The sequence below is a fragment of the Balearica regulorum genome, chromosome 3, assembly GCF_011004875.1.
Source record: "Balearica regulorum gibbericeps isolate bBalReg1 chromosome 3, bBalReg1.pri, whole genome shotgun sequence".
Lineage (NCBI taxonomy): Eukaryota > Metazoa > Chordata > Aves > Gruiformes > Gruidae > Balearica > Balearica regulorum.
The window spans coordinates 105,927,690-105,955,197 of record NC_046186.1 but is presented as its reverse complement, the minus strand read 5'-3'; the positions used below and the strand labels follow the sequence as shown (position 1 = coordinate 105,955,197).

Below are 27,508 nucleotides of genomic sequence, written 5' to 3'. Positions count from 1 at the left end.
AGTGTCTGCTCTGCCAAACACCATGCACCCATCCTTGCATTAACACTTCTGTACGGGGACAACTTTAAAAACATCCCCCCCCATGTGTAGCTGTTCAAAGCCATCCCCTGTTCTGTGTTTAAAACAATCCAGGTTAAGATGTTTTACATAAACCCACTCTGCTTTATGGATTTTTTTTTTTGTTAATGTAAGTGAAAAAGGCTATAAAAATACAGCCCTACTCTGTCAAGGAATTGGTCTTAAATACTGAGTAAGATTAAAACTCAGCCTTTGCTTAATGCTGCAAGCCAGTTGTGAAAGCAGAAAGCTATTATGAAATTTCTTAGTTTCTAGAATCCTGGAGCATGCACCTGCATTTCCAGACTAACCCCACACTGGCATGAGGGTTTCCAGCTTGGTACTGCCCTTCAGCTGAGGAGGCTCTATCCCCCTTGTACTCATTACACAAAGCAGGTCCCTCGTGCTGGACTCATTGAGCATGAGAGGAATGCAGTCATTAATGGTGCAGCAGCAATTACTCAGTCTTGATGCAGTTCCTGATCTTGGTCACAGCTGTAATAGTCTCTGGTTAAATTACTGAACTAATATTGTTTCTGAAAAAAAAAAAAGGCACTGAAACAAAGCTTTCAGGGTTTAGCAAAAGGAATTTTTTTTTTTATTATAACTTTCCTTTGAATACAGTGTCATTTGTGCTTCTGATCTCTGACCAGACTTTTTTTTTAAAAAAAGAAAACCAAAAACCACCTCACAGTCCTCACATAAACCCCTGGCCTACATTAACCACAGCTTAATGATATGATGGAGAAGGCAGGTAGGATAGCATTTTACTTAAAAATTATTTCCACAGGAAATGATTTGATTTACATTTTTCACTAAATTAGTTCATTCACCAACTGGTTACAGAGGCTACATTTAATTAAAACTAGCCACACAGGTACTTCCTTTCTATTGCACGTTTAGAGTAGGTTCAAGTCCATCACAAAAAGGTTCTTGCAGCCCAAGAGGATGGATGAGTTTAAGGTGATCATAAATGCACATGTCTGTAGCAACTGGATAAAAATTAATCCTGCAAAAGCTGAAATATACTGAAATGAGACAAATGGCTTCAAAATAGAGAACCATTTCTTAAAATCCTGACTGCAGGAAGTGCGCTAGTCCATTCTGTTGAGCTGCTGACCAGATGCTGCGGTCAGTCAGGGTTTCTGCACCGGGGGCTGTGTATAGTCCTTTGGGGCTGCTGGTGGTGGTGGGGGGGGGCCAGGGGGGTGGTCTCTGGGTCCCGATGGAGGCAAGTCTCTGTTAGGAGAAGGTGTATAGTCTCTTGAACCAGGCGGGGGTAGCCGCGGGCCAGGAGGGTAATCTCTTGGGCCAGGAGGACCTAGGGGGCGAAAAGGAGGGTGCCCACGTCCATAGCCTCGTGGATCTGGAGGCAGCGGCACTGGGCCAGGAGGCAGATCTCTCATTCCTAAGGGTGGGCCAGGTAAGAAATCTCTTGCAGCTGGAGGTGGTAAGGGAGCACCACGGACTGGAAGGAAAGGAAAACACAGGGTTAAGTGACATCTTGCTTTAACCTAAACTGTGAAGTTCCTGACTCCCTCATTTTTTGGAGCAGCTCTAAGGTGAGTCACTGTCACATCCAGGCTTCCCTGGCCCTGAACTGTAGTGACTTTTGGCTGCGGTTTCCACTTTAAACAAGGAAAAAGGAAGAACACCTTGGCATTGAGGAAGCTTGAAAACTCCCACCTGTCCAAGCTTACTGAGCAAGACAGCCAGACCCCACAAGGCATGGGGAAGCTGTATGCTAACAGACAGCCGATCTCAGTTCTGCCGTGGGCTCCTGAGATGCACAGTGGGAAAAGCAAAGTTTCAGCACTAGGTAACACAACCATACCTAGGGGCACAGGCAGAGGTCGAGGCCCGAAGTGCCCGCGGAGAGGTGGTGGTGGTGGTGCTGGTCCATAGCGAACAGGCGGTGGAGGCGGAGGTCCCATCACTGGGGAGGTCATGATAGGTGTCCCAGGGAAAGAAGGAGGGCCTTTGGGACTGGCATTAGCCTGTGCGAGATTAGATTAATGCTTTGGTGTGTTATTCACCAGAAGTACTGACACCGCTCAACACCACAACCACTTGCCCAAAGGCCACAACGTGAAAGAGACAGGGAAGGAGAAAAAAAAAAGGGGGGGGGGGAGGAAAACACACACCTCAAAACCACGTTAACCAAGTAAAGAATAGGGAAAGTTACTGCACCATCACTGTCCCATCACCCAGAACACTGCTTGCACTACCCAGGAGCGAGTGCTTAGTGTACCTTCCGAGTGACAAGTTTTCTTTAGCTAAAGCTCTTTAGAGAAAAGTTCAATCCCTTCTGAGGTGCCCCCGGTGGACATCTGGCCTGGCACCTTGAATTACATATGGAATTGTGCTTAAATACCACAGGTAAGGCAGCTTCTTAGGATTACTGTAGTAGTCACTCCAAAGCGTTTGCCTGCAGTCCTTAACAAGAAAGATCTCATTTCCTCAACTCCATAAAAACCAGACAGCAACTGTTCATCATTAGAGAAACCTTTTGAGACAGAGGTATAAGCCCTTGGTTAGTTTTGCAGAGCATTGTGTTATTTCGCAGTTCAGCACACCAAGCCTGTTATTCCTCTCCATCAAAGCAGAGTAACACCATATCCAGCCTCTCAATACTCACTGTAGCTGGTTCAATAGATGAAGGTGAATCAGTAGTTACACAGGGGGCTTCAGACTCTTTGGGAGAGGGTTGCTTTTTTGGGGTTTTTTTGGACAGCAAATAAGGATAGTGACAGGATACAGACAAGACAGAACATGATACAGTTAAAGCAGCAGCAGGAAGTACAGTGAATCATGTACTAGAAACACTTCCTGAAGGTTGGGGGGGGTTCAGCTTACCACTCCATCCATTGCTGTGGAAGGGGAGGAGGTTCTTGGCCCACTACTGATCAGGGACGCTACAGTGGGCCCAAGATCTGTAAAAAGTGGCACAAATGCATGTCTTACCATACTTGGGGTAAGGAACACGGGGTTTAAATTACCTTTTTGAAGTGAAAGAATAACTGAATAAATTGTAGTTGTTTGCAGGCCACATTGCTTACCAGGAACAGACATCCTTCCAGGTAACTCTGGTGGCCTTCGTGGAGCAGGGGGGCCATCTACCACTGTACCTTAAGAACAAGAACCCCAGAGATCCTCATCAACACATGCCTGAGCTACTTTTTTTTTTTTTCTTAAAACCCCCACTCATCAGTGTATTAATAAAGTAAGTATCAATGCTTAACACTATCCCTAGAACCAAGATCAGACCTTCGCATTCTTGGGTTTGTAGCATAAGAGACAGTTATCACAGAAGGAAAGCTACACTGCTTACCAAATTCACCTCTGGAGCCTTCCCTTCGAGGAGCAGAAAGGGGCCGAGCAGGAACTTCTATCATCTGTGTGGGTGATGGATTTCCTCCACTCACAGGTGATGGGCCAAAAGAGCCATCTCTGCTTAAGGGCCCTATGCCAAAGAAGAAAAAACACTTGATTTACTTTTCTACAATTTACTATAGCCTTATTTTTTTTAGGATACACTGACTCAAAGACCAAAGGTTTGGGAGAAACAGCAGCATTTACCTCGTCGCGGTGGGACCTGGCGATCAGGTCTGCCTGGAGTTGGCTTTACAATTAATGGTCTTTGAAGCATGACAATTTTTTGGTTTACTTCTATTAACCTAATTTTAAAAAAATAAAGGGTTTTTTATTCAAATAATACACGTGAGTTATATTTGTTATAATGTAACAAGGCAAACTGCATTGTAAAATGTTACAGCTTTCACTGAGACATGTAATTTTAACCGAACCAGTTTAATAGTAATTTTAGCTAGTAACTCAAACATGCCCCGCAGTCTGAGCAAGCAGGCTAACTGAGCACCTCGCACTGTTTGAACCCCTCTCTCCCAAACAGCACTGAGCATGTTCAAAGAGCAATAAAGACGGTCTGTACTGCACTTACTTTTGTCTCAGGTTGGCCGCTTCTCTTTTTTCTTCAGCCAGAGCTCTCTCAGCAGAGCGGGCAATGAGCTGTTAGGGAAAATTTTGCCAACTGCATTAACTGCACCAACCTGAAGTCAAATACAAACTGTTTGCAGCAGAAAAGGAAGAGCATTCTTACCCAATTATCGTGTGCCTTTTTCTCATGAGCAGCAATCTGAGAAGAAAAGAAGTGTTTTACTTTATTTTGTCCAACTATTAGTATTTCCAGTAACTCACTATAGAGGATTGGAATGATGCAGTAAAAGGTGACAGAATAACCAGGAAGCAAGAAGTTTACCTGGTTTTTGTAAGATCTCTCTGTTTTTTGCAATTCTTCTTCCATATCTTGGATCCTTTGCCTGTACAAAGGGGAAAAGGGGAAGGAGAGAGGTTTAAATGAATTTTCTTCAATAACTGAAATAAAGGAAAATAACAGTCTTCAGAAACTGAAGTTACTTGTAAACTTTCACTTCCTCGATGGCCAGCACAGCTTTTTCGTCTGCAGCAGACAATTTCTGCTCCTTCTCCTGACGCTCATACTCTTCCTGGGTTAGTTTTCTGCATAGGGGAAAAACGAACAAACAAACCACACCCTTAGAACTTTCAATTGCTTCTCCACCACAATTTCAGCTTTCCTAAAAAATTTAGATGAAAACATCCCTGAACCCTATCTCAAATTTTCCCCACAAAATTGAGATGGTATTACAGACATTTCAGTAAGTAAATCAATGAATAAATGAGGAATGAACACAGATGCAGAACTAGTTCTTCACTGCTAGCAATTCATTCATCTCACCTACCACCATGAACTCAGCCTTAATTTAGCCCTTTGAGAATGCAAACTGCTCACAAGGCTAAAATACTAAGTTTCTACATTATAAAAATTAGACTCGTTGAACTGAGATCCGAGTAGCTGAAACAAATCTTAATTAATGGTCACTATCTTCTCCTTGACATTTCTGGACAATGTGACATCGCAACCACAGAATTTGCAAACCAAGCCACCCATTTTCTCTCTCCAAAGGTGGGGGAGTGTTCTGGAGGGATTTTCTTGGGTTTTTTTTAGTGGTAGAGGGCAATATTGTGCATGCAAGGGGACAATCTTTTTACAATCTCTGGAATGGCAGAAAAAGTAAAAAAGGGGTACTAGCTTCAACCATACTGAAACAGTAGTCATCACCTTTCACTCCAAATGCAACCTGAAGTTATTTGATGCCAAATTTGAGCAAAGAGCATTTGTATAGTGCACATGACAGAATATGGTACGTTGTGGGAGAGTAAGGAAAGCCTTACTTCTGGAGTGCCATCTCCTTCTGCTGGTAAAGTTCACCAAGAATCTCCACTTTCTGCTGCAGGGTTTTACATTCGTTTTCCAGCTGAGCCTTGGTTGACTGGAGCGAATAGGAATCATGTTCTAATTTTTTTATTTGCTCTGTTGGAGAAGCAGGGGTAGGTGAGGAACTTGAAATGAGAACCATTACGCCACTTAAAGCGCTCTGTTTCTTTTTAAACCATAAACATCATTTCATCCTAAGCAATTATTTTGCTAAGCCTACCTTCCAACTCATGTCTTGCTGTTACTTCATCATTCAGTTTGGATTGCAGAAGATTTCTGTCTTCTTCAACTATGGATAACATAGTTTTTACCTGAAGAGAGGAGCATAAAGTTTATGATCTTAGGCATAGCAGTAATGTGGCTGCATTTATTAGATATCTGGTGCAGCATACCCTGGAGACATCCATCATCTGCTTAATCTGAGTCTTCATCTTCTCACTCTCATTATCTAGAAAAGAAAAATATATTTGTTTTCCCTGTTTCTTAACCCCAATTCCCTGGATTCTACAGCTGTTAAAAATAACACTCCCTACATTTTAATCTGGGATAGATCTCCTTGCATGGATGAAAAAAAAGGGGGAGGTGGAGAACAAAACACAGTATCAATTCCATGACCAGCACAACAGAACTATTAGATTTATTCCAAACAGCATTCAGAAGATTACTTCTTGTCACTTCTAGCCACCACAATAGTGTTAATGTGAATGCAGTATCTGTTAATGGACATACTATCTGAAAATCAAAAAATGGGAATTTCCAGTCCACATACAGACTGTACAGTTAGAAAAAAAAGGAAAATTAAAAACAACTTCAAACCCAGAGATGTAACAAATACATGTGCAACATTAGGAATTACAAACTTCCTGAATAGTTTTGAAAGTGTCTGTTTCAGTCTTTCAGATTTAAAAGATATGATTATGTAAATTAGTTATCTAACCAGAGGTAAGCACAATACTCATTAAAAAAAATCATATTATAAATAAGCATAGCATAACAACAAAGCTGAGATTCTCAGCTTTTGGAATGTTCTTAATTGCTAACCTTTATACACAATTTTTAAAACTGTGTCATTACACTGACGATACACCTCAACAGTAATCTAAAAGCAATTATAGGCCTTTTTAACGGTCTCTCCATTCAGTTAGGAGGTATTTTGTGTTGTCTGAGGATTAAAGCCAGCAGTCTCTTAACCAACAGGCAGCTACATGGGTGAATTCTCCTCGTTCTGCCTATGCCCCCACACGAACATATCACCACATCTGCTTTAGCCACTGGGCTTATCAGCCAGCAGGTAGGATTACTGCACCTGGCAGCTCTCCATTGGCCAGGTCGTCTCCTGTGCTCCACTCACACCCTTCGCCATCCTTTTTGGCCTCAGACGCTGAATCCATGTCAAGCTGCTTCAGCTGCATAATGCAGTTAGTTAAAACCTAGTAATGAAATCAAAGGGTCACTGAAGGAGAATTGCTCTGCGTTTTGTAAATTATTCCAAAGTATTTTATGATGTGTAATATTAAAAGCAGGCTTGTTATAAAGAACCTACTTCAATTTCATTTTCCTTGTAGGCAAGTGCTTCTTCTATGTCCTTCTGAGACTTCTGATACAGTACGATCTGCTCACTGAGCTCAGTATGCCTCTCACTCCAACCTTCAGCTTCTTTTAGCAGCTGTATGAAGCACCAAGGCAAGATGATTACTTGTTTTATTTTTAGTACAGGTATATGTAATTAAAGTCTATTTTACTACCAGCTCTGGTAATAACTGATCACCACAGATCACAGATAAAGGGTAAACTTCACGGTTATCACACTCATCACTAGTCCATAGGTAGAACTGGATGCTGGGAATCTTTCTGCAATTTATATTATTTGGTGATTTTACAAATTTGACATTTTCTCAGCTAATATCCCAACATCAGAACTAAACTGCTCACACACTTCAAAATATGAGGAATTAATAGCAGTCCAGAGGTAAATCAAATGACATTCCTTAAACGGCCATCTACTTCATATATGGAGAAAGAAGACAGACAGATATTTACAATTATCCGTAAAAGAACTGTCACGACATTTTGGGGCTAAAGATGCTCCCCACTTAGCTTCAGAATTGCCTTTTGGCAATTCTTTACCATGAGTTCCTTCAGTCCTGATCCCGATCATGCAGTGACCACCACATCAGCACAGACTTTCTGTGAAGTTGCTGACAAAAACTGAATCACTGGAACTGGCAAAGCCTTCACACTGAAGACACGTGGCTCACCTGCACAAAAAGCCTGTGCAGACAGGCGCAGGGGGTTTAAATTTTATCGTGATAATATGAAATGTGGAATTCTGACACATTAAGAAAATGGAGACACACTGAAGTTATACTCAAGAAAACTAGGATATTTTGTTCAAAAGAGAAACAAAGTTGCATGGCCTGGGCACAACTTACTTGCTCCTTGCTCTTTTTCAGCCTAGCATTCTCTTCCTGCACATGATGAAGCTCAGATTTCACCTTTTCTTCACTTAGCTTAGCTTCATTAAGGGCTATCTGCACCTACACATAAAGGAACAAAAAGACAAAGTCAAATTGTAATGGAGCAAGAGCTATGTCTTACCTGGTAACGGAAAAGAAAAAGGTAAATATACGCAAACAACCTGGAATCTGCCAAGCTAGCATTTTCTATTACATCCTAGATATGAATTTTCCTGGTAGAAAAACTTTTGACTGTTGAGAGAGCGTAGATAATGCTTTACCTCTGAAAGCTCTACAGAATGCACACTGACAGCCTCCTGAAGTTTCTCCAAGGACTTCTGGGTTTCAGAGATCTATATAAGAAAAAGATGAGTGGTGACTTTGTATTAGCCTGGTATATGCCTTAGCCTGAGTCATTATTTCACCTGTGCAATGTGGAAGCATAAAAGGGAAGTCAAAACGCCAATTAATTTCCACTTAAATCTGCCATTAGACTAGCAGCAACACAGTGCTGCCTCATCAGCAAGGCAAGGAATAGAAACACACAGTACATTTGAATCAACTTCCCCCTGTGACCCTGTCTGTTTGTGGCTAGGAAAGTTCTCTATACACCTGCACACTCTAGAACAAAAGTAACAAGTGCTGATGTCATTAGCAACAACCTTTGATCAAAACAAGATCAAAGAACTCACTGGAGCTTATCATTACTACAGAAAAATCAGGCTTTAAACAGAAGGAAGAAGAAAAAAAGAAAAGAAAAAAGAAAACAAATATACCTCTGGACAACAAGAATGAAGGCCAGCTTAGAGATCTTCACACTTACTATAGAACTAGATGCTTCCTCTAAGTACAAGAAAATGTCTCTTATCAACCTGAAACCTTCAACCCACATTGTTAAGGAATCTCTGGCTCCAACTAGGAAGTATTAAACTAGCCCATAACTTGAATACGTTCATTTGTGTGCAAAAGCACATAACTACACAAGTCCATCAAAATCTCACCAAAAAAACCCTACAATCAACAGATTCTCCCCCTCGAGCTTGGGATGAACCTGAAATTTCATTTCAGTTCTCCTTTTGAGGTGGTTCATCTTGTTTGCACTACCTCTATCTGTTTTACCCATCAGGTTGTGACCAGCTTTGACAGCACATTAAGCTAAGGACAACAGAAGACATCAGTGTGATTGCTCTTACCTTGTTCTGTTTCTTCTCATTCTTTTTTCTCTCCGTTTCAAGCATCATGTGCAGATTTTTTACTTTGTCATCTAGCTGACGGTTTGCTTCTTCCAGTCCTTTGACAGTGTCCTAAAACAAACAAACAAAAGTAGAAGACCATCTAAAGCGAGTTATTTTATTGATGGTTTTTGCTTTTAGTACACAGACAATTAACTGTTTCTTACCTTAAGCTCTGCAGTTTCATCAGAGAGAATGTCTTTTTGTTCTTGGGCCGCTTTCACAGATTCCTTTGCTTCCTTTATCTAAGCACAGAAACAACCAAGCAGAACTGAGGAAATTGTCAACATAACATTCAGTAAGAGTAGAAAATAAAAATGTATTAGTTGTTGCATTGACTGCATCATTAAACCATTAACAGAAAATTAGGAAGCAAAGGACAAGAACCTAGAACAATACCTTTTGATCATATTCTGACATCTTTTCTAAGATTTCTGTTTTTTCTTGCAGAAGGTTTTTAATCTTTTCAGCAAGTTGCTTTTCAGTCACTAGGAAGAAAAAGAGAGCTTACAGTAACTATACTTCATATCCTGGGAAAAAGTAATCATCAGACCTATCATTACTACCACTTCAGGGAACATTTTCAAGTAAGGACTAAAGTACAAATCAGGATAGTGTCAAATTCCCTGGCCATCAGCCCTTTCTGCAGGAGTCTAAGCATCTCCAGCTTTCATTTAAAGTTGACTGAAAACAAGACAATAAATCACTGAACACCAAAGTGCACAGCTCTTGCATCCACTTCACAGAAGCTGCTCACAGAACACACAGCGGAGCAGAATAAGGTTCTGGCTACACGCAGATGAGGTACGTTCAAGGGAAGAATTGGTAGCGAGGATGTCTGAGCAGCCTCAGACCGCTACCGTGACGCTCGGGGAGTTGCAACACCTTCCCTAACAACCACCTCTTTCTGCTACATTGAAACTGAATGTTTGATCAGCAAAGATAATAGGATGAAAGCCCTGAAAGGCCTACTGGGAACAGAGAAGAGACTGTCAGCTAGCAGACAGCATCAGTACGACTCAAGGTACTGCACCGCTTTCTAACAAACCTCAAAAGGGCTGTGACCAAGCAACAGTTCTTTAGGCACGCATTTGTTTCTAACCTAACTAAACAAGTCTCCAATCAACCCTTAGGATTCAATGAAAGTTACTAACATACTTAAATTATTTTATTGCAAATTAATTTAAAGAACATCCAATTGTCGTTCTTTTTCAAGTCCTAAACCACCCCCCGTATTTGAACACCCCAAGCCCTGTTTGCCTCACAGCAAATCCTGTAGCACAAACAGGAAGCACTGGCTTTTCCAACTGCATCCCACGGGGTGCAATGGCAGCTGCTACTCCTCCTTCCCTCCCACACGAGGGCTTCTGGGCCAGAGGATCCCCTGCCCTTCCTGCTCTGGGAAGAGGAGAGCCAACGAGTGACTGCTGAGGTAGAAGATAGTTCTCAGCAGTTTAAGGGGGGCAGAAATCCCTGCATCAGCTTGGTCTCTCAATTTTACTACTGTTGTGAAGAGCGGATAATAGGTTTTATCTTTGGGCCTCCAAACATAACCTATCTTTCAAAGCATTTTTGTCACTGTTAATATTACTATATTTCAGATAAAGATTTTGACAACAACATGACTTTTAACATGCTTGAAGAATATCTATTTGTTCTTAGCTTCAGTAGTTTCTATACAGTATCATACAGGAGAATATTTTTTGGGGGGGAGAGGAAGAAGATATTTGGGTCTACATTGAGAAGGTCTTTTTGCACCTGCAGAGCAGTCAGTTTCATGCTCCCCTCAGTCCAAAAAGGTAAGAGAAACTAGCTACTGCTTTTGCTGAGAAGCAACAAGCCAAAGCAGATCCACTGCAAGTCAGAAAACCAAAACAGGCTCTGGTTTATGATGGTAGTGGGGCAACGGATCACATTTATGTTGAGCAAGGTGGAGCTTTTCCTGGCCCTTTAATTTGCAGGTGCAAGCTGCATTGTTTCACCTAATCAAAGCATTATCAAAAGCAAAATTAAAATTCTCAGATTCAAGTAAGTATCATCTACCAGCCTAGTTTACACCATAACCTTAGAGTTAGCATTCTACTTGAAAGGAAGTGAATCATTGGGTCTCCGAAACAATCTTCAAAACTTGTACGTATCCAAGCATCAAGTACATGAAAAAGCTGAGAAACTTACCTTGATATATTCTACTCTTTACCTACAGAAGAAAATAAATAAATAAGCCATAAAAAGTGATAAATGAAGAATTTTATTAATTTTCCCTATAGAAAAATGTTACCACTTATACATGGAGTAACGAAGCATATGGAAAAACACATCTACCACACTATCAATGCCAACAAGAGCATTGAATAACACTACAAACAACCTTAAGCTGTTTTCTAATAAAAGCTTCTAGGTTAATGCCCTGTCCCAGAGCTTTAATAAACGTCTGTTTACTCAGCAGTCACTAAAAGGATAACAGTAACTGCCCACAGCCAATTTGCAACATGGAAAATGAAGCCATTTTGCATCAAACAACAGTTATGAATTTGCAAACGCAAAAAAAAACCCCACTTGCATCCCAGTTCTGATCTTTTTAAAGCAACATATGTTCACATGGCAGTTGCTCATTTTGAAATTAACACCGTTAAGAAGAATTTCAGAAGCTTTCTTCTTGTACTGTTACATTAACACTATTTTGCATTTGAAACTGACCTAGTATATTCAGTATCAAAACTAAGCAAGGAAAAAACTACCAACATTGTTACAGATAATATTTAGGTTTAATTTATTTTTGTCAAGCAACCATAGAGCATTCCACAGACTTCCAGAGCATATCATCACTGAACCAGACAGCTGTAAAATAAACTGTCCTGTTTGTTTTTCATCTATCAATTCCCAAGGAGATGCACTGGTATACTTGAGAGCTCTGGACAGTATTTTTCTTGCACAAAAAACTATCCATGTAAGAAAGAGGAAAACAAATGCAGAGTGGGGAAGGGGATCTCCAGTGAAAAATAAGATCAAGTGTTTAGGTTTCTAAATGCAGCACCTACAAGCAGCTGGACAATATGACGGAGGAAGGATTAACTGCTTGTTTTGGAGCTAGTCAGCAACGGGCTCAAGCACATGGAAGGCTTCTCATTTCAAAGATATGCTGACTCTTTCCTCAGCCTTCTTGATTTACATCATACTCCCTTATTTTGCTTTCAAAACTGCCCCTTACTAAAAAATCTTCAAAGGAAACACTTGTTAGCATGAAGAAAATGACAACTTACTTTAGTTCACATTAATGCTCTAAAAAGCAAAAACGCAAAAGACTACATATTGCTTTGACCCCAGTAACACTGAAACAATTTAACCACACAAAAGAACACGCAGTAAGTGAAATATCTGCAGGCTTGCAAGCACGAAGCATACTCACTGAAAGGCAGGTTCTCCAGAAAATTATAGCAAGCGTGGCAATTCCCACTAAGGCAGTGATAATAACAGGCTCCCATGGAAGTCCATGGAAATCAGGCCCAGGACGAATTTCCTCAGGCAGGGTAGCAACCAACTGAAAACCAACAACATTGACAGCTATGAATATGTTTTTATTAAATACTCAGGCAAGATAAGTAGTCTGCCAAATATTTTTATTCCTCTCATAACAACAGAGAACCATCTAGAGCTTTCCTGCAGTTTTTTTGTAAACTCAAAACTGAAAATTAAGAAAACCACAAAGCAAGCTTGATAGTTGCGTTTCAACTCAAAACCGAGTAGAGTCTGAGTAGTATCTGGAAGACACCTGACAGTAGCAGTCTGCTGGCAAAGAACAGCTACACCAAGAGAAGCTGATACATTTTGCATTACACAGCACTAGTAGTTATTTGATCCATTTCCAAGTAAAGCTATAAGGATACCAAAATACAGAAAAAAACATCCCAGCTTTACATCTGGACATTCATAACACTCCTGCAAAAAACGGCTCAGATCTTTTCCCAGCTGTCACCCTGGTCACAGAGTCATATGTCACATGTCTCGTCATACGCCTCTGAAGGCCAGAGAGCACCAACTGCCTCAAAAGGTGCCAATACCTGGTACAGTTTACAGGGCCGATACAGACATGGCGCTCGGAAAAGAAACTGTACGAACTACACCGAAACCGCTGCCTTCTCCCTGGCCGCAACTGACAGAAGCGTGAGATTAAAATGAGGGCGCACGGTTCCCACCGCGGAGCCCAAGCCGGGGAGGAGCGGGTGTCCCCGCAGGCACCCTCTGCCCCCAGGGCGAGGGGCCGGGCAGCGATCCCTGCCCGTGTTGACGCCAGCAGACGCCTCCGCTCCCGCGGGATCGCCCCACATCGCGGGGCGGGGGCGAGGAACAACAGCCCCTTCGCGAAGGGAGCGCGGCGGGTGTACGGCTGGGGTCACACACAGCCCCCCCCCCAGGGACGCGGAAGCAACACCCGCCTCGACCCGTCTCCCTCGGGGGCTGGGGGGGTGTCACTTGGGGCGCCGAGTCCCCCGGTTTGGGCCGGCGGAGCCTCCCTGCCGCTTGTCACCGCCGGCCGTTAACGGCTCCCAACGGCCTCCGACGCGGGGGGATCGGCCCCGCCCGGCGAAGGCGACAACCCCCTGCACGCACCCGTGCCCCCCCCTCCCCTCCCGCACCTGCAGCAGCCGCCGTGCCGGGGGCTCCACGAGGCGCGCGGCGCGGCCCGCGGGGTCCATGGCGGCGCGAGCCAACTTCTAGGCACACGTCAGCCCGGAGTGACACCCCCCCCCCTCCCCCCGCTCGGTCCTCCGCCCCCCCTTTCCACCGCCCCGCGCGCGTCATCGGCATGCGCCGCCGCCCGCATGCGCAGTCGCCATCTCCGCCACTCACCCGCCGCAGGAGCTCGCGGGCCGCGGGCGCCGCTTCGCCCAGGACTCCCCGTGAGGCGGCGCCTGCCTCCGCCCCGCCGTCTGCCGGCCGCCCGGCGTCCTCGTCGGGGTCTGGAGGGAGAGAGCTGTTACCTCACGGAGCGGCCGCGCCCGCGTCAGCTGTGGCCAGCAGGGCCTGCTGACAGGGGAGTGGTGCAATGGGGATCCCGCTTCTGCCCCCCCCCCCCCCCCCCCCCCCCCCCCCCCCCGTTTTCTGCGGCCTTTTAGGCGAGACTTCAAATTACGGTCCCCTGTTCTCCAGAGCACTGAATAAAGAGGCAAAAGCCCTTAGAAATGATAGGGATATTCCACAGGCGGCTTTGGAAAAGGTACCGCAGAGAGGGACATGGATACCAAGTCACTTTGCCAGGTCTGTCTCAGACAACAACTCCTTCAACAGTGAGTCAACAACAACAAAGAAACAAAGAACACACTCTTTGATTCTGAATCAATAACGCTACATCTTCTAAGTTTACAGCACTGTTAGCATAAGCTTTAAACCATCTTTACTTCCACCCTGATCTGAAGCCTGCCTCTTCCTCTCACTGCTACTGTTGCCATGAATTCAGGTTAGCAGACGAAAATAGCCACCCGCCCAGCCAGTTGTTACATTGTGGAACAGCTTCTGTGACCAGCAGGTTCCACAAGCATCTGCCCTACTTCTTCCCAGCACCTTTAGCAGTCTTCATAGAAATTCCTGGCAAACAGCATTTAACCACCGTTAACCTGAAGTTACCATGAAGGAATGGAAGATGGCCCAAAATACAATTGAACATCCAACTGCTTAACCACATAAGTAATCAGCAGCCACCTAAAATTCATTAGGCATCTTTACATTCAATCTAGAATTTCCTTCCATACTTAGAAGCTGCTCAAAAGTGCTTGGCTGTGGGGACGGTACAGTACCTCAGTAGCATACAAAAGCTAAGCAAGACGTGCCTGAATTCTGTCTAAATGCTCAGTGAAGACAAATTTATTAAGCGTAATCAGAGGTGAATGCAGAACAGCAAAGCTGAGCTTAGCACAGAGAATGGAGTCAAAGATCGTTTCATGCCAAAACAGAGCTGGGAAGATGACGGTAATGGGATCCCTCCTTGTCATAATGATGAGTCAGCACAGGTCAGCACACAGGAGAGAAGGCCTCAGTGGAGCAGAGTCTCTTACTCCAACAAACACTTTGGCCAGAAATTATTGAACTGCTTGAAGGAACCTACACTCCACCTTTCCTAGAAAGTACTATAGCCCAAAGTCACAGGTTAAAAAGAGCGAGCGCATGATTCTATAGCCTGACAGTTAGACTGTCAGTCCTCCTGCAAGGAAAACTAAACCTGGGCTGATGGTATGTTTCCAGTGATTTCTGCTTTTTATCCACTACCATCCTGAGACATAGTTCACCAGCTCGAGCAAAGAGCTCTGACTGACACAGGAGAAATTCTCTCACTTCTGAAGTGCAAAAAGGCAGCAGAAAAACCCCTCTGCTGAGGCGAGTGGCAGCGAGACAAAACTGCCACTAGAGGGACTGTCATGGATTAGTGAAAACCACCAGGACTACAGCAACATACAATTAAATTATTAGGTAGATACCAAGGTTTTCCACTAAAACCCATTCAACCATGCTCCTCTTTAAAAGCAAAAGAACAAGATAAACCAATTCCAAAAGGTTACCTGCAGCAATATCTTCCATGGCACTCTGTCCCGCAACAGCTGACCCAAAGGAAATATCTTCCAGCAGCGATCCTCTTTCGCTATCATACCCTTCTTCAGCTTCTCTATTATCTAAGAGGTTGGCCTCTTCATGCTCAGGTGGAACATTAACAGCTCTCTCCTCCTCAATAGGTGGTTCTGGCCTCTTATCTTCAAGCTGCTGAAATTTCTGATTGCTATCAATGGCATTTGGGTTTCGGATGGAAAATCCGTCATATTCGGCCGCTTCTGCACCATCTATGACAGACAGGGAGACATGAATTAAGCACTGAACTAATGTGTATTTCTTACCAGCAGCTGCCCCCGCTGAAATACGGCATTTGGCAAAGGTATCTTGACACTTTTCAAACACTTTTATGAATGCGGGCAAAAATATGATGATAGGGACACCTGAGATTTTAGATGCATGGATTTACTGTGTGAACTTTGCATTAATCACTGTATCTCTCATAATTAGGTGCTAGCTAGTTCAGAAAAGAAACTGCTCTAAATCCTCCAGGAAAATTCAGCACATTAGTACATGTGAATCCCTATTTCTTGAGGGGGGAAAGGTATAGACATGACCTGAAAGACTCCTTCTAGTCGTATTCACGCACGGATCCCACTTATACAGAACCTGGCCCATAAGAACAGACGTGCTGAGCTCAACGTTTTCTCTCAGGATTTGTCCCTGGGATGCCCATTGCAATGCCAAAAATATGCATTAAACCAAAGCAAAATCCAAGGGGATTCCACAGACTCTCTTCTTAAAGGCCCTATTCTTAAAGTTTCTCTAGGTTACACAGTGTTCTCTGGGCTAGGGTTTTATTTCATTTTCATCTGTTTATTAACTGGTTTTACATCCTACCTTGAATATGCAGCTGATCATCTTCCTGTTTTGGAAGAGATGCAAGTGGGACACTCTCACTAGCAGACGAGTATTTACTCCTTAAAGAATATATTAATTCTTGAATATCATCCATCAGTGCGCTCTCATCATCATACAAATCCATTTCTTTCACCACTTCCTCTTTATTTTCTGCCACTCTGGAATCCAGAACTTTTCCTACAACACCCATAATGCTCGATTCTGAAAACTCAAGTATCTGGTCCAAAGCTTTTTCTGTATCTTCATTATTATGGCTTGCTTTCCGAGCAAGCTCCATCTCTACCTTCATGTCGTGAAACATGGCTTCTATCCTAACCACGTGTTGATGCCCAAGGTACTTTTGTAGACGTATTACACGCTTTTCATCAAGAAAATCTCTCATTATTGTGAGCCGCTTCACAGACTCACTGAAGTCTGTTACAGTGTCATCTGTGGCTGCTGAGGTGTCAGCAGGGCTGGGGAAATGTGCAGATTGCTGGTGGTCATTTCTTGTATGCTCTAACTTTTGCACCTCTTTTGAGTCTTTCTGTGAAACGCCCTCTGGGAGATGACCTTTCCTTTGGTTAAAGTCATTGTTGTCTTCTGCATCAGGAGAGTGGAAATTATCTTCTTCCACAGCTGACGGTTCCTCAGCTTCGGAAGACTCATCATCATCTTCCATGACGTGTTCCGTCTCACCCAATTTAGCATCTTTGCTCACTGGTACGTCAACCTCTTTGTTCCCAGTCCCGCTTGCATCTTGCACGCTGATAGGTTTTTGAGTCTCCTTAGAAAAGGAATTTGTTTCCTGTGCCGTTTCGTAAGTAGGATTTGCAGTTCCCGAAACAGCTTTGCTTAGTACTTCTAATTCAGGGTTTGTACTTTTAACATTTAGCGTATCCCCCTGTACATTTGCAGCCCTTGCTTGCGACAGCTTTGCACTTGCAGCATTCTCATCTTCCAGTAGTTCTTCCTCTGGTTGTTTCAGGTCAGGGTCATCTTCAGCATCTGGCTCTTCAGATGGCAATTCTGATCTCAGTGTTCTTTCTTTAGCAAAATTTGTGCCAAGATTTTTGTCTGAATCTGCATCCTTAGTACGAGCAGTTCCTTGCTGAGTAAGATTCTCTGTATTAGTATTCTGTGGAGTGCTTTTTGATTTTTCTTCAGGGGAACTTTTCTCAATGCTTTCTTCAAATACTGTCCTCTTGCCAAGGTTTCTTGAAAGCTCTTCTTTCACATCTGCCTCTGAATACTCAGTCTCATTTTTCCATGAGCTAGGTTGCTCCACAGCTCCTCTATGGCTGTGGTCTCCCTCCCCTGCAGGGGTTTCTTTCATGTTTCTCCTTTTTATTTCAGGTTCTTTGTTAAGAAGAGAGGTGGTTTTCTGATTTTCATGATCAGTCTCCCCTGTTTGTTTCAAATCTTCTCCATGCCTTAGAAGTTCTTTCTCCACAGTGGGCATTCCATGCTCCAGTTTCTCTTTCAAGAGGTCAGTATCTCCTAAGTCACTTTGAGATGCATTTTTTACCCCTTCCACTGGTTTGGCTGGAACATTAACAGAAGGCTTGTTCTCAGCTCTTTCTTTCTCCTTTGTTTTCTCCCATAACATTTTGTGCTTTAAATCACTTTCCAAGTCCTCATCCAAGGCGTCATCCTCAAAGTTTTTCTCATCTTTCTCTACTTGAGCAAATGACACTCTTTCTGGACTTTTGTCGGTATCACCAACAGGGGGTTTTAAAGCATCTTGCTTGCTTTCAACAAATGATTTGGACTGCAGATCATCTCCTGGACTAGGCAAAACATGGGGATCAGGCACAGCTGTACTCTTCAGCTCTTCACTATGTGACCCAGTTCCATCAACTGTGTGCTGCTCTTCAAACTGTTCAGTTTTGTTTGTTTTTTCTTTTGAATCCAGATCACCTGTACCTACAGGTTCCTTTCTAAGGAGTTCTTCGGAGAGATCCTCAGGTTGAGTTGTTGCTGGTGCTTCTCTTTTGCTAATTAGCATCACCTCATCCTGTTTCTCTTTTGTTCGTTTAGATTCGGACCTGTCCACACCTAAACTGTCACCCAACTTCTTGCTTTTACTGAAGGCATCCTTAAAAATTAATGCATCTGAATAGGATTCTTCCTCATCGTCTCTTTGGTTATTTAGCTCTGTAGCACCCTTCGCATCTTCATCAGGTTCACGATTTTGTGACTCAATGTCATCGTTTTCATCATCATCTGAATGCGCTGAGGATTTGTTTTCTTCCTCTGCCATAAAAGACAGCAAAGGGATATCTTCAGACTGATCTCCAAAGTCTGGCTCCTCCTCTGCATCATGAGCATTAATGCTCAAATCTTCATTAAAATCATCTTCGAGTGATGTAACAAGGCGAGTCACTTCATCATCTGATACAACAGCGTCGGCAGTTGAGCCAAATTTTGTTTTCAAGTTCACAGAGAGCTCTCTGTTTAAAAGCGTATAGGCATTGACTTCTTCATTCTCTTTGTCAAGTTGACTGGTTTCACCCTGAGGAATACTAGTGTTTTTGGTATTTTCACTTTCTAGCCCTTTTAGTTTCCCATGTAGCATTCCTTTCAAGTGCTCATGTGCAATTTGATCTCCCTGAGAGTTTTCTTCGTGACTATGGACACTGGAGTCTCCCCCAGTATTTTCAGTTCCTTCTGTAAGAGAACTGTCTACTTCCTTTGTCATGGCGAGGGCTTCCTTGTCATCTTCTGCGCTTAGCTCATCTGTCTCCAAATCATCAAGCGGCTTTCCTCTATCAACCTGTTCAATCTCTTCATCCCTTTCAATTCCTTTGGCTGGTTTTGTCCCTTGGTCACTTGATGCAGTTTCCCCTTCATTTGCTGTCATCTCTTGCAATGACTTCAAAAGCTCATCCACATTATAATTATCAAAATCATCCCTTCCACCATCAAAGCAAACAAAGTCTGTTTCCTGAAACAAAAAAATAGTACATATTCACAAATATTATTTTCTTTATTACAGTGATGAGACCAGATCCATTTGGTTGGTTAGAGAGAGATGCAGCAGCAAAGTAAATTATATTAATCGTGCAGAATTACTCCCTTGAGTCCTTAACCAGAACTCTCTGAAATCAGTGGAAGTTTTGCCCAAGGACTCTTAAAAACCTAAATAAAAAGCTTATGGCTTAGCCCCATCTAAGACCTCCTAGTGAGGAACAAACAAAGTCAGCAATGGAGTTGACAGTATTATACTTTACTCATCACATAAATCCTGAATTAAGAACAAGTGTATTGCTGAATACCAGTGAGGAGAAGAAAAACATCGCTAAGCTTGTTTGTCACATCTCTTTTAGCTGGTCTCTCCTCAAATGTGGAAGCCCTCAAAGCAGGAGCTGCCTGTCACACAATTTCTGAAAAATAAACAGAGCGTAAGCCACCAAACACAACTGCGTAAGGGTGCGAAGCTGCGTCCACAAACAGGCCTTACTCACACAACTCTGGAGTTACTAGCTATTCGTGCATGAAAGTCATTTATGTATGTAAGGCTTGAAGGACCAACTCTAGAATCAAAGGGCTAAGTGTATCAAGTTTTGTTTGTTTCTGATAGCACTTTAAACTTCGAAAGTGTGAGAACAGAAACAAACCTGAATACATACCAAACAGCCTATGTGAGAGCCAGCTAGCAGCATTTCTAGAGCTGAATCCAAACAGATTTTGTTAGAAAAAACCCAGAACATTGAAGAAAAACTCAATGCCCACATTTTGGGCTGATGTTTATGCACCCATCCACATACATATCTGCCTGCTAACTAAAGGTAACTAAGGATCACTGAAATTTTTATTCTCTCCTCAGAGATTTCATTGAATGCCAAGGTAAGAAACAGTAAGAAGCCCAATTTAAAAATAACAAGACTTACATCTGTTGGTAATTCTAGCTCCTCATTGGAATAATTATGATTTATTTCAAGTAAATCCTTTGGAAAATATCCAAAATCGCTTCCAACCTGCCAGAAAAACACACACAATCAAAAAGCAGTAAAGAAGCTTTCAAAATGATGCGACTATATTAAAATCCTAATTAAAGACACTAGTAACAAACCTGTCAAACAAGTATTTCTAAATGAAGTTTAACATAGTGAATGAAAGAAAAAGGTTAGCGATACCTTATTTATGCAAGAGTTTTCACTGAGGTTTTATACTGACATTTCACAACACCCCTGTGAAGTTGGTGAGTTTTACTGTTCATGTTTTAAAGCCTGACGTGTAACAAATTATTAGGAGAGTTGGGAGTGAAGCCCAGGCATTCTGGCTCACGTGCTTTAACTGCTATCGTGCGCTCTCACTGGCACCACACATGCCTCCAATATTTTCTCAAGTAGTAAGCAGAAGAGGATCTTTGACTAATAAGATTTACAACCACGCACAATATTATAGCCTGAAATATGCTCACTTTGTAGCTTAAGAAAAAAATTAATTCTTAAAGTAGACTTTAGGAAAATGTAAAATTGTACCTGAGGTAATAATCTATTTTAAAACCCCCTTTGCAAATGCATTGTTGCTTGTCAGTGATTAATACAAGCAAAAAATCGGCTGCAGATGGCTATTTTCAAGCAAGTCAACACGCTAAGCCAAGGCAAACAGTGGAGGACAAGAATCTGTCTTATCACTCACTGGATAAGATCTACACAGTAATGCTCTCACTTGAGAGTTCTGACAAATGCTGTCAAGAAGCCAATATTAATAGCATGTTATCACTGCGTAGATTAGATAAACAGGTAATTAGAGCCTGATGGACACACCTAGAAAGGTACAGATTTCCTAGACAACCAAAATATCCGGGAGAAGAAAAAACTGTTGGTCATTTCATCAATGTTTTGTTATGGGAAGAAGATGACAATTGCCAATTTTCTTGAAAAGTTTATCTGGGAAGAGCACACAGTTAAAGATCAAATTAAAAAGGAAGCTAGTTATGTCAAAATAATTAGGGATATATATATTATACATATCATTACATTGAAACAAGGTCACCTGACCTGAAGTTTTCTGGATTTACAATGGCATAAAAAAAAGAAAATTGTATCCAGTGAGTAAGATGTACTAACAGAGTTGCTTGGGTTTTTTTTGTTATCATGCAAGCAAAGTAAGCACTGATACATTATAGGGTTTCCTTTTTTTAACTATTTCTCATTCAAATCTTACCTTTCATAGTTGAGATCTCTGAAGTTATTATGGGTTTAAGCTGAAGGAGGGTCGATTTACATTAGATGTTAGAAAGAAATTCTCTACCGTTAGAGTGGTGAGGCACTGGAACAGGTTGCCCAGAGAGGTTGTGGATGCCCCCTCCCTGGAAGTGTTCAAAGCCAGGTTGGATGGGGCTTTGGGCAACCTGGTCTAGTGGAGGGTGACCCTGCCCACAGCAGGGGGTTGGAACTAGATGATCTTTGAGGTCCCTTCCAACCCTAACCATTCTATGATTCTAAGTTAGTTATACATATATAAACAAATAAATCCATTTATTTATTTTCTCACCTTTTGTAAACATATAGAAATACTCTTTTATGGAAAAGAGACAATGTATGCAGGTTTATTACTGGGAATGGGAAATTGAACTAGACAAATCAAAAGCTTGTCCTTGTGCAGTATACTACAGTTGTATTCTAAACTGGTCTGTTTCTATGAACTTCTATTCTAGGTTTAAATGATCTTTCTGAAAACAAAAGCCAAAGCTTCAATGTAGCCTCCTTACAGACTAACCTCTGTGACTACCATTAAAATTAGGCATCACAATTTGAAACTCATTTAGTGTAATCCAAGCTGCTGACCATACAAGTCCTCTGCAGTGACCCAGTTTACCACTTATATGGTTTACGAGCCATATGGGATCTGCATGCCCAAAATTTCATCTGCTCCTCTCCCTACAGGTCCTCTCTTGTAAGGGGGAAAAAATGTCCCATTGTGCAAATAAAGGAAACATTCTTCAATCTCTGCAGACACCATAGAGGAAAGGCATTATGAATGCCAAGTAAGTAACGGAGAAAAAAAGCGCATCCTTCATTTCCACTCACTTCCTAGCTAAAATGCTGTGGGTGGACGAAACACATAACTGTGCGTATAGCATCTGTGCCCAAGCGTGGCAGCCAGCTGCAGCAGATCCACTGACCGCCGCCGACCGAGAAACCAGCTTCTCACACCACCTACCTCAGTGACAGAAAACAGGTGAGAAACAAAATGTTCAAATGTTTTGAATCTTAAAGGCCACATCCCTAAAGCACAGGCATCACAGGTACCTAAAACCGCACAACATCGGTCAAAGAAGGGCGCTGGTTTAGTCTGCCCATTCTGAATGCTGGTGTCGTTAAGAAAACACAGAAACAGGAACAAATTTCCTGATCCTCTGGGTCCTCCAGACATACTCTGCCTTCCTGTCTTACCCTTTCTGTCTGCCTTTCTACTATTCTATGTAGAAGATTTGAAAAGAAATGAAAAAAAAACCCAAAACCCGACCACCCAAAAACCCCATGATCTGCAGCCAAGTTCATTTCTTGTAATATGAGGCCAGAAATAGTTTTCTCAACCTTGAATCAAAGGAATAAATTTCAGCCCTTTGCTGCAAGATACAATAACAATCTTCCACAGCAAGAATTTCACATGTCTTTGCTGAAATGTTTTGTTAAAAAGCAGCAGCTTTTACTTAAATTATCTGAAGTAGTTTTGGAGTTCTGGATCCTGCTAAAGATGAGGGCAAAATGCTGGAGAAATGCATAGGAGGAAAGTCTACATAACACAACTTGATGATGTAAACTATGCGAGGTAGATGCTGAAGAGATTCATTTCACAGCAGGACAGGGTGCATTGGACAATGAGAGTACCAGATGCGCTCCACCTTTCAGCTTTAGGAAAAAATCAAGTATTTTCCTGGAACTGAGGTATTTGTGAAATTCGTAACATAAAATCACTGTTAAATAATGGTCATAGAATACTATCCAAGCATTTGGCTTTGCTTTATTAATGAGGTTTAGACAGCTCTGCTAAAAACTCCATGCCATATAATGTATCGAATACATATTATAGCTGGGTTCCAGAGTTTTTTCACATGCAAAATACTCACTGAGCTCAATACGAGTTCTGCAAGCAATAAAGTAAACAAGACTGGGATCATAAACTAAAGGATCTATTTTGTTAAAGTACAGCATGTTTGCTGGCACAGGGGAAAAAAAAAAAAAAAAAAGAAGAAAAAAAATCAACAATGGCTTGAAAAGGGCAGAGTAAATTAGAAAACCAAAGGCAAATAAAGCCCGGACCCAACTGCTATAGATTTTTCAGCCTTGGTGAAAAGCTCCTTTCTTATGAGATCATCTCCCTGCAGGTCAAAAATACTATTGTATTCCTCATGGCTCCTCAAAATCAATTTCAGGATTAGAGCCTGTATTTACAACATGTTTGAAATAAGTAGTTGAAGCTTCTCATACACACATCCCCCTGACCTCTGTGCCCATCTAAATATCAGAATACCAGTTATCCCTTGATTTCATCATTTCCATTATACCCTAATAAATACTTTCCCCCAAAACTTTTGGGAATGGAAACAGGCAGTAGGGTAGATGCATGAGATCAAATGACACACACGAGCAAAGTCACGCCATGAGATCCCAAAAAGGCTGCGGCAGAAGGTAACATGCCTTCCACTGGAACTTGTTTGATCGCAGACTTCACTAGGTAGCCTGTTTTTAATTAGCAAGCGACAGCCTCCCCTTAGCTCCAAAACTGCACACAGCAAGCACGGCTGATCTGCATAAGTCAAGCTGCCCAGCAGAATCTGGCATCGGAAGTCACGTTACGTGAGAGAGACCCCAGCGCTATCTGCAAGTCAGGGACAGGGTCAGACACACCAGCGCCCTGCTCAACATGCAACGGTAGGCACCTCTGACCCCGTTGCAGCATTGGCAAACTGGTTGTTGCAGTATTACGATTAATGCAGAAACACTCAATCAAATCGGGGGGGGGGGGGGGGGGAGAAATGACTATAGCCACCAAATGAAAGGAATTAGCCTACTATCACTGCCCTAAAAGGAACATAGAAAATAGCATAACACAATTAGAAAATGACAACAAATAAAATGGAGCTTTGAAATTTTTACATCTGCCCACTTCAGCTTTTACTTGTTAAACTCAAAGCAAACATCCTTTTAACTTGGAGACACACCTAACTGTATCATGAGCTTCCTATCAGTGAATCGTTAAACTGAATATTAACTCAGCAATTACCTTAAACCTGCTGTCTGATCTTGCAGCCTGCATTACACCTTGTTAGAAGATGCAAAACTGGCCCCATGTTGCTACTCCGCCTCTGAAGAACTGGCAGCCCTGGAAACCTGTGCCGGCTAATTAACCAGATTATTTATGGTACAGTACATGTCAGAAGGGAATTACCAGCATGATACAATTATAAACTCTTCTTTAACCACGTGCTGCAGTTTTCTGCTCTCTTCTGTATCATTCTAATTGGATTCAGCTCCTGCTGAGAGCTTGGCTGTCCACACCCAGCCTGAACAGGTTAGAGAAAGTGATACATCCTGCTTTTCACTAAACCACTAGTCCCGCAGTCAACACCCAGGTGTGGCTTCAAGCAGCCTAGACCACCGTCACAGGCAACTGTCTCCCCCTTGTAGAAGACCAGAGTAAAAAAAAAGAGGTTGAAAGAAATGATTCAGACACAAAAAAGTATTTAGGGGACAACTGGAATTAGGTTTAAGCAACTTCCACAGTGCCAGCATTTTCAAGAGAAATCCACAAAAATTGCTTCTCCTCCAGGGTCTCTCAGTGCTGCTTCTGTCAGGCAAATAAGGTGTTTATCGTGAAAGCCCAGAGGAGTTAAATACCTGCAAGTATGGGGACTCTCCCTTCCCATTAAGCCTGTCTTGATTGCCAAAAGAAAACAACGACTCAGACAAGGCCACTACCCTGCAAACTGCTACAGTGTGTTACTAAAGCTGAGAGACAGACCTTTTAAATATTGAATTTACCTTAATTCTTTTTTGTTTTACTACTATTTTTCCCCTGCAACTCTGCATACAGCTTATATAAAAAGGGGAGATGGCAGCCAAATATTAAGACGAGAAACACGATTAAAACATGTACAGAGAACAATTTTTGGCAGGATTACACAGGGTGCAGGATGAGACCACGTCAGGGGTGAACACAAGCACAGGCTTAAGCCTCCCTAGATGGGAAGGGAGACTCGTGGGCCACCACTTGGAGCATTGCAATGGGAGGTTTCAACACAAAGGCAATTTTCTAACAGTTTTTAGCACGCATTAGCGTTGCCCATTTTTCACAGCACTTAATGCCTTATGTTTGATCAAACCGCATCCCAGTTCACACTGGTCTCAAGACAAAATGGCATTCATTATGTTATTTAGCTATGTTCAAAACCCTAAGTGTTCTCCTAAGAGGCAAAAGGAAGAAAAAAGAAAAATATTACTGACAAAAAGCACCAAGAAAAGCAAACAGAAAAATGCTTTACAGTACTTACACTTCCAGCCCAGAGCTCGGTTGATTTTCCTATTAGTTTGTAATATACATATACCGCTTCTCCCTTCTTAAAATTTACAAAGCGACAGTCTGGACCTTTGAAATCCTGCATTGCCTTCCCTCGGCACATTAACACTGTCCGAATAAAACAAAAAGCAGAGTATTAATTAAAAAAAAAAAAAGACACTTTCATGAAAGGGGTCTTTGCTGACTGACTGAAAAAAAGACTTGCCCACACGCACCAGTCTCCTATTTTCCAGACTGGGTCAAGACATAATTTAACTGAAAGTATAAGTAAAATAAGAGGTTATAGATAAAAAAAATACGTAAGCTCGCTGATCAAGACAAACTTGAGGATTACATTTCAGAAGTGCGCTATAAAGCTATCAGTATTAAATTAGATGGGCTGAAAGATGACATCTGTGTCCTAGCGAATCAGCCCTGAAATTTTTCAACGCATCAACACCGCCCAGAGAGCGAGTTTATCAGAAGAGAAGGGGGGTTTGCAGGGGAAAAAAAAACAAAACAAAAAAACCCCAACAAACTAAAAAAAACACCCAAGCGAACAACCCCAGGAGCTGTGGCGATCGGAAAACTTGATGAAAAGGCGAGGAACGACGCGGGTCGGCGCCGCGCTGCCATTCTCCCGATTCTCCCCGGTTTCCGTGCCAGGTCCTTGGGGACTTTGGGAAATGCCCCCGTCAGGCATGCGACGTTTGCATCTTCTCCCGGGGGCGCGGGGCGGCCTCTCGGTCTCGCCGGGCAATGGGGACCGGCAGGGACCGCCCGCTCCCCGCCGGGCACCCCCGGGCCGGGGTCCCCCGCCGCCCTCAGCCTCCCCCTCCCGGGGCGCGACGCGTCCCCACCGCCCCCACTCACTGCTGCACTCGGGGTCGGCGCAGCGTTTGCGCTCGGCGAAGCGGCGGCCCAGGTCGGGCCCGGCGGCGGCGCAGGGGAAGGAGGGCGGCGGGGGCAGGATCAGCAGCAAGGCGAGGAGCAGCCGGGGGTCCGACGGTGGGGCTGCGGCCATGTTGGCGGGCGCCGGCGGCGGGGAGGGAGCAGACACGTCAGCAGCGCCGGCGGGAGGGCGATGTGGCGGGGGAGGGACAGGCCCGGCCCGGCTCGGCCCGGCCCCGCCGCCACGGAGGGAGGAGGGCAGCGCCCGGACCCTCCCTCATCCCGATCCCGCCCTCGTGGAGACGGGACCCCCCGATCGCCTACTCTGGGCAAGAGTCCGGCTCTTTTTCAGGTTCCCTGACTCGCAGAGGGGCTCTCCGCACCCTGGAGGAGTGAGAGGGAAGGTCCTGCCTCTCATTTGTGCTTATTAATGGCGGTTTTCTCTAGCAGAGGATCGCTGAAGTAACAAGAATGACCCAGGCAGAAAAGGTGTAATTACCTCCGTGAACACCCCCCCCCCCCCCCGCCCCAAAGGGCAGGGGTGCAGCAGATCCAAACATCCACCTCGCTGCTCTCCCTCCTGCCCCACCAAGAAGTTCGCATCTCCT

At 43.2% G+C, this 27,508-nt stretch overlaps 1 protein-coding gene across 2 annotated transcripts; it reads right to left on the bottom strand.

Annotated features, from left to right (window-relative positions):
- Positions 1-624: 624 nt before the first annotated feature.
- Positions 625-27,508, bottom strand: MIA3 (MIA SH3 domain ER export factor 3). Of its 2 annotated transcripts, XM_075749316.1 has the most exons (29): positions 26,883-27,508; positions 26,005-26,138; positions 20,390-20,476; positions 16,497-19,443; positions 15,611-15,886; positions 13,908-14,017; positions 12,466-12,597; positions 11,235-11,256; positions 9,459-9,547; positions 9,227-9,304; positions 9,021-9,131; positions 8,109-8,180; positions 7,804-7,908; positions 6,915-7,037; positions 6,678-6,801; positions 5,764-5,819; positions 5,592-5,682; positions 5,329-5,467; positions 4,492-4,593; positions 4,334-4,394; positions 4,175-4,210; positions 4,016-4,083; positions 3,637-3,734; positions 3,389-3,520; positions 3,117-3,185; positions 2,914-2,990; positions 2,696-2,767; positions 1,892-2,054; positions 625-1,525 (listed from the first exon to the last, which is right to left on the bottom strand). In XM_075749316.1, the coding sequence occupies exons 1-29, from the start codon at positions 27,031-27,033 to the stop codon at positions 1,194-1,196; spliced, it is 6,057 nt and encodes a 2,018-aa protein (XP_075605431.1). In that variant the 5' UTR covers positions 27,034-27,508; the 3' UTR covers positions 625-1,193. The 2 variants fall into 2 exon arrangements, with proteins under 2 accessions (XP_075605431.1, XP_075605432.1); XM_075749317.1 differs by lacking the exon at positions 2,696-2,767.

What these genes read in the sequence shown, in the direction of transcription:
- MIA3 (XM_075749316.1), bottom strand. Translation starts at nt 27,033, where the DNA reads ATGGCCGCAGCCCCACCGTCGGACCCCCGGCTGCTCCTCGCCTTGCTG. An exon ending in GAGGAAGTGAAAGTTTACAA is followed by an intron (nt 4,395 to 4,491) that starts GTAACTTCAGTT and finishes CCCTTTGTACAG; the next exon opens with GCAAAGGATCCAAGATATGG. An exon ending in CCACAGCAATGGATGGAGTG is followed by an intron (nt 2,768 to 2,913) that starts GTAAGCTGAACC and finishes ACCCCAAAAAAG; the next exon opens with CAACCCTCTCCCAAAGAGTC.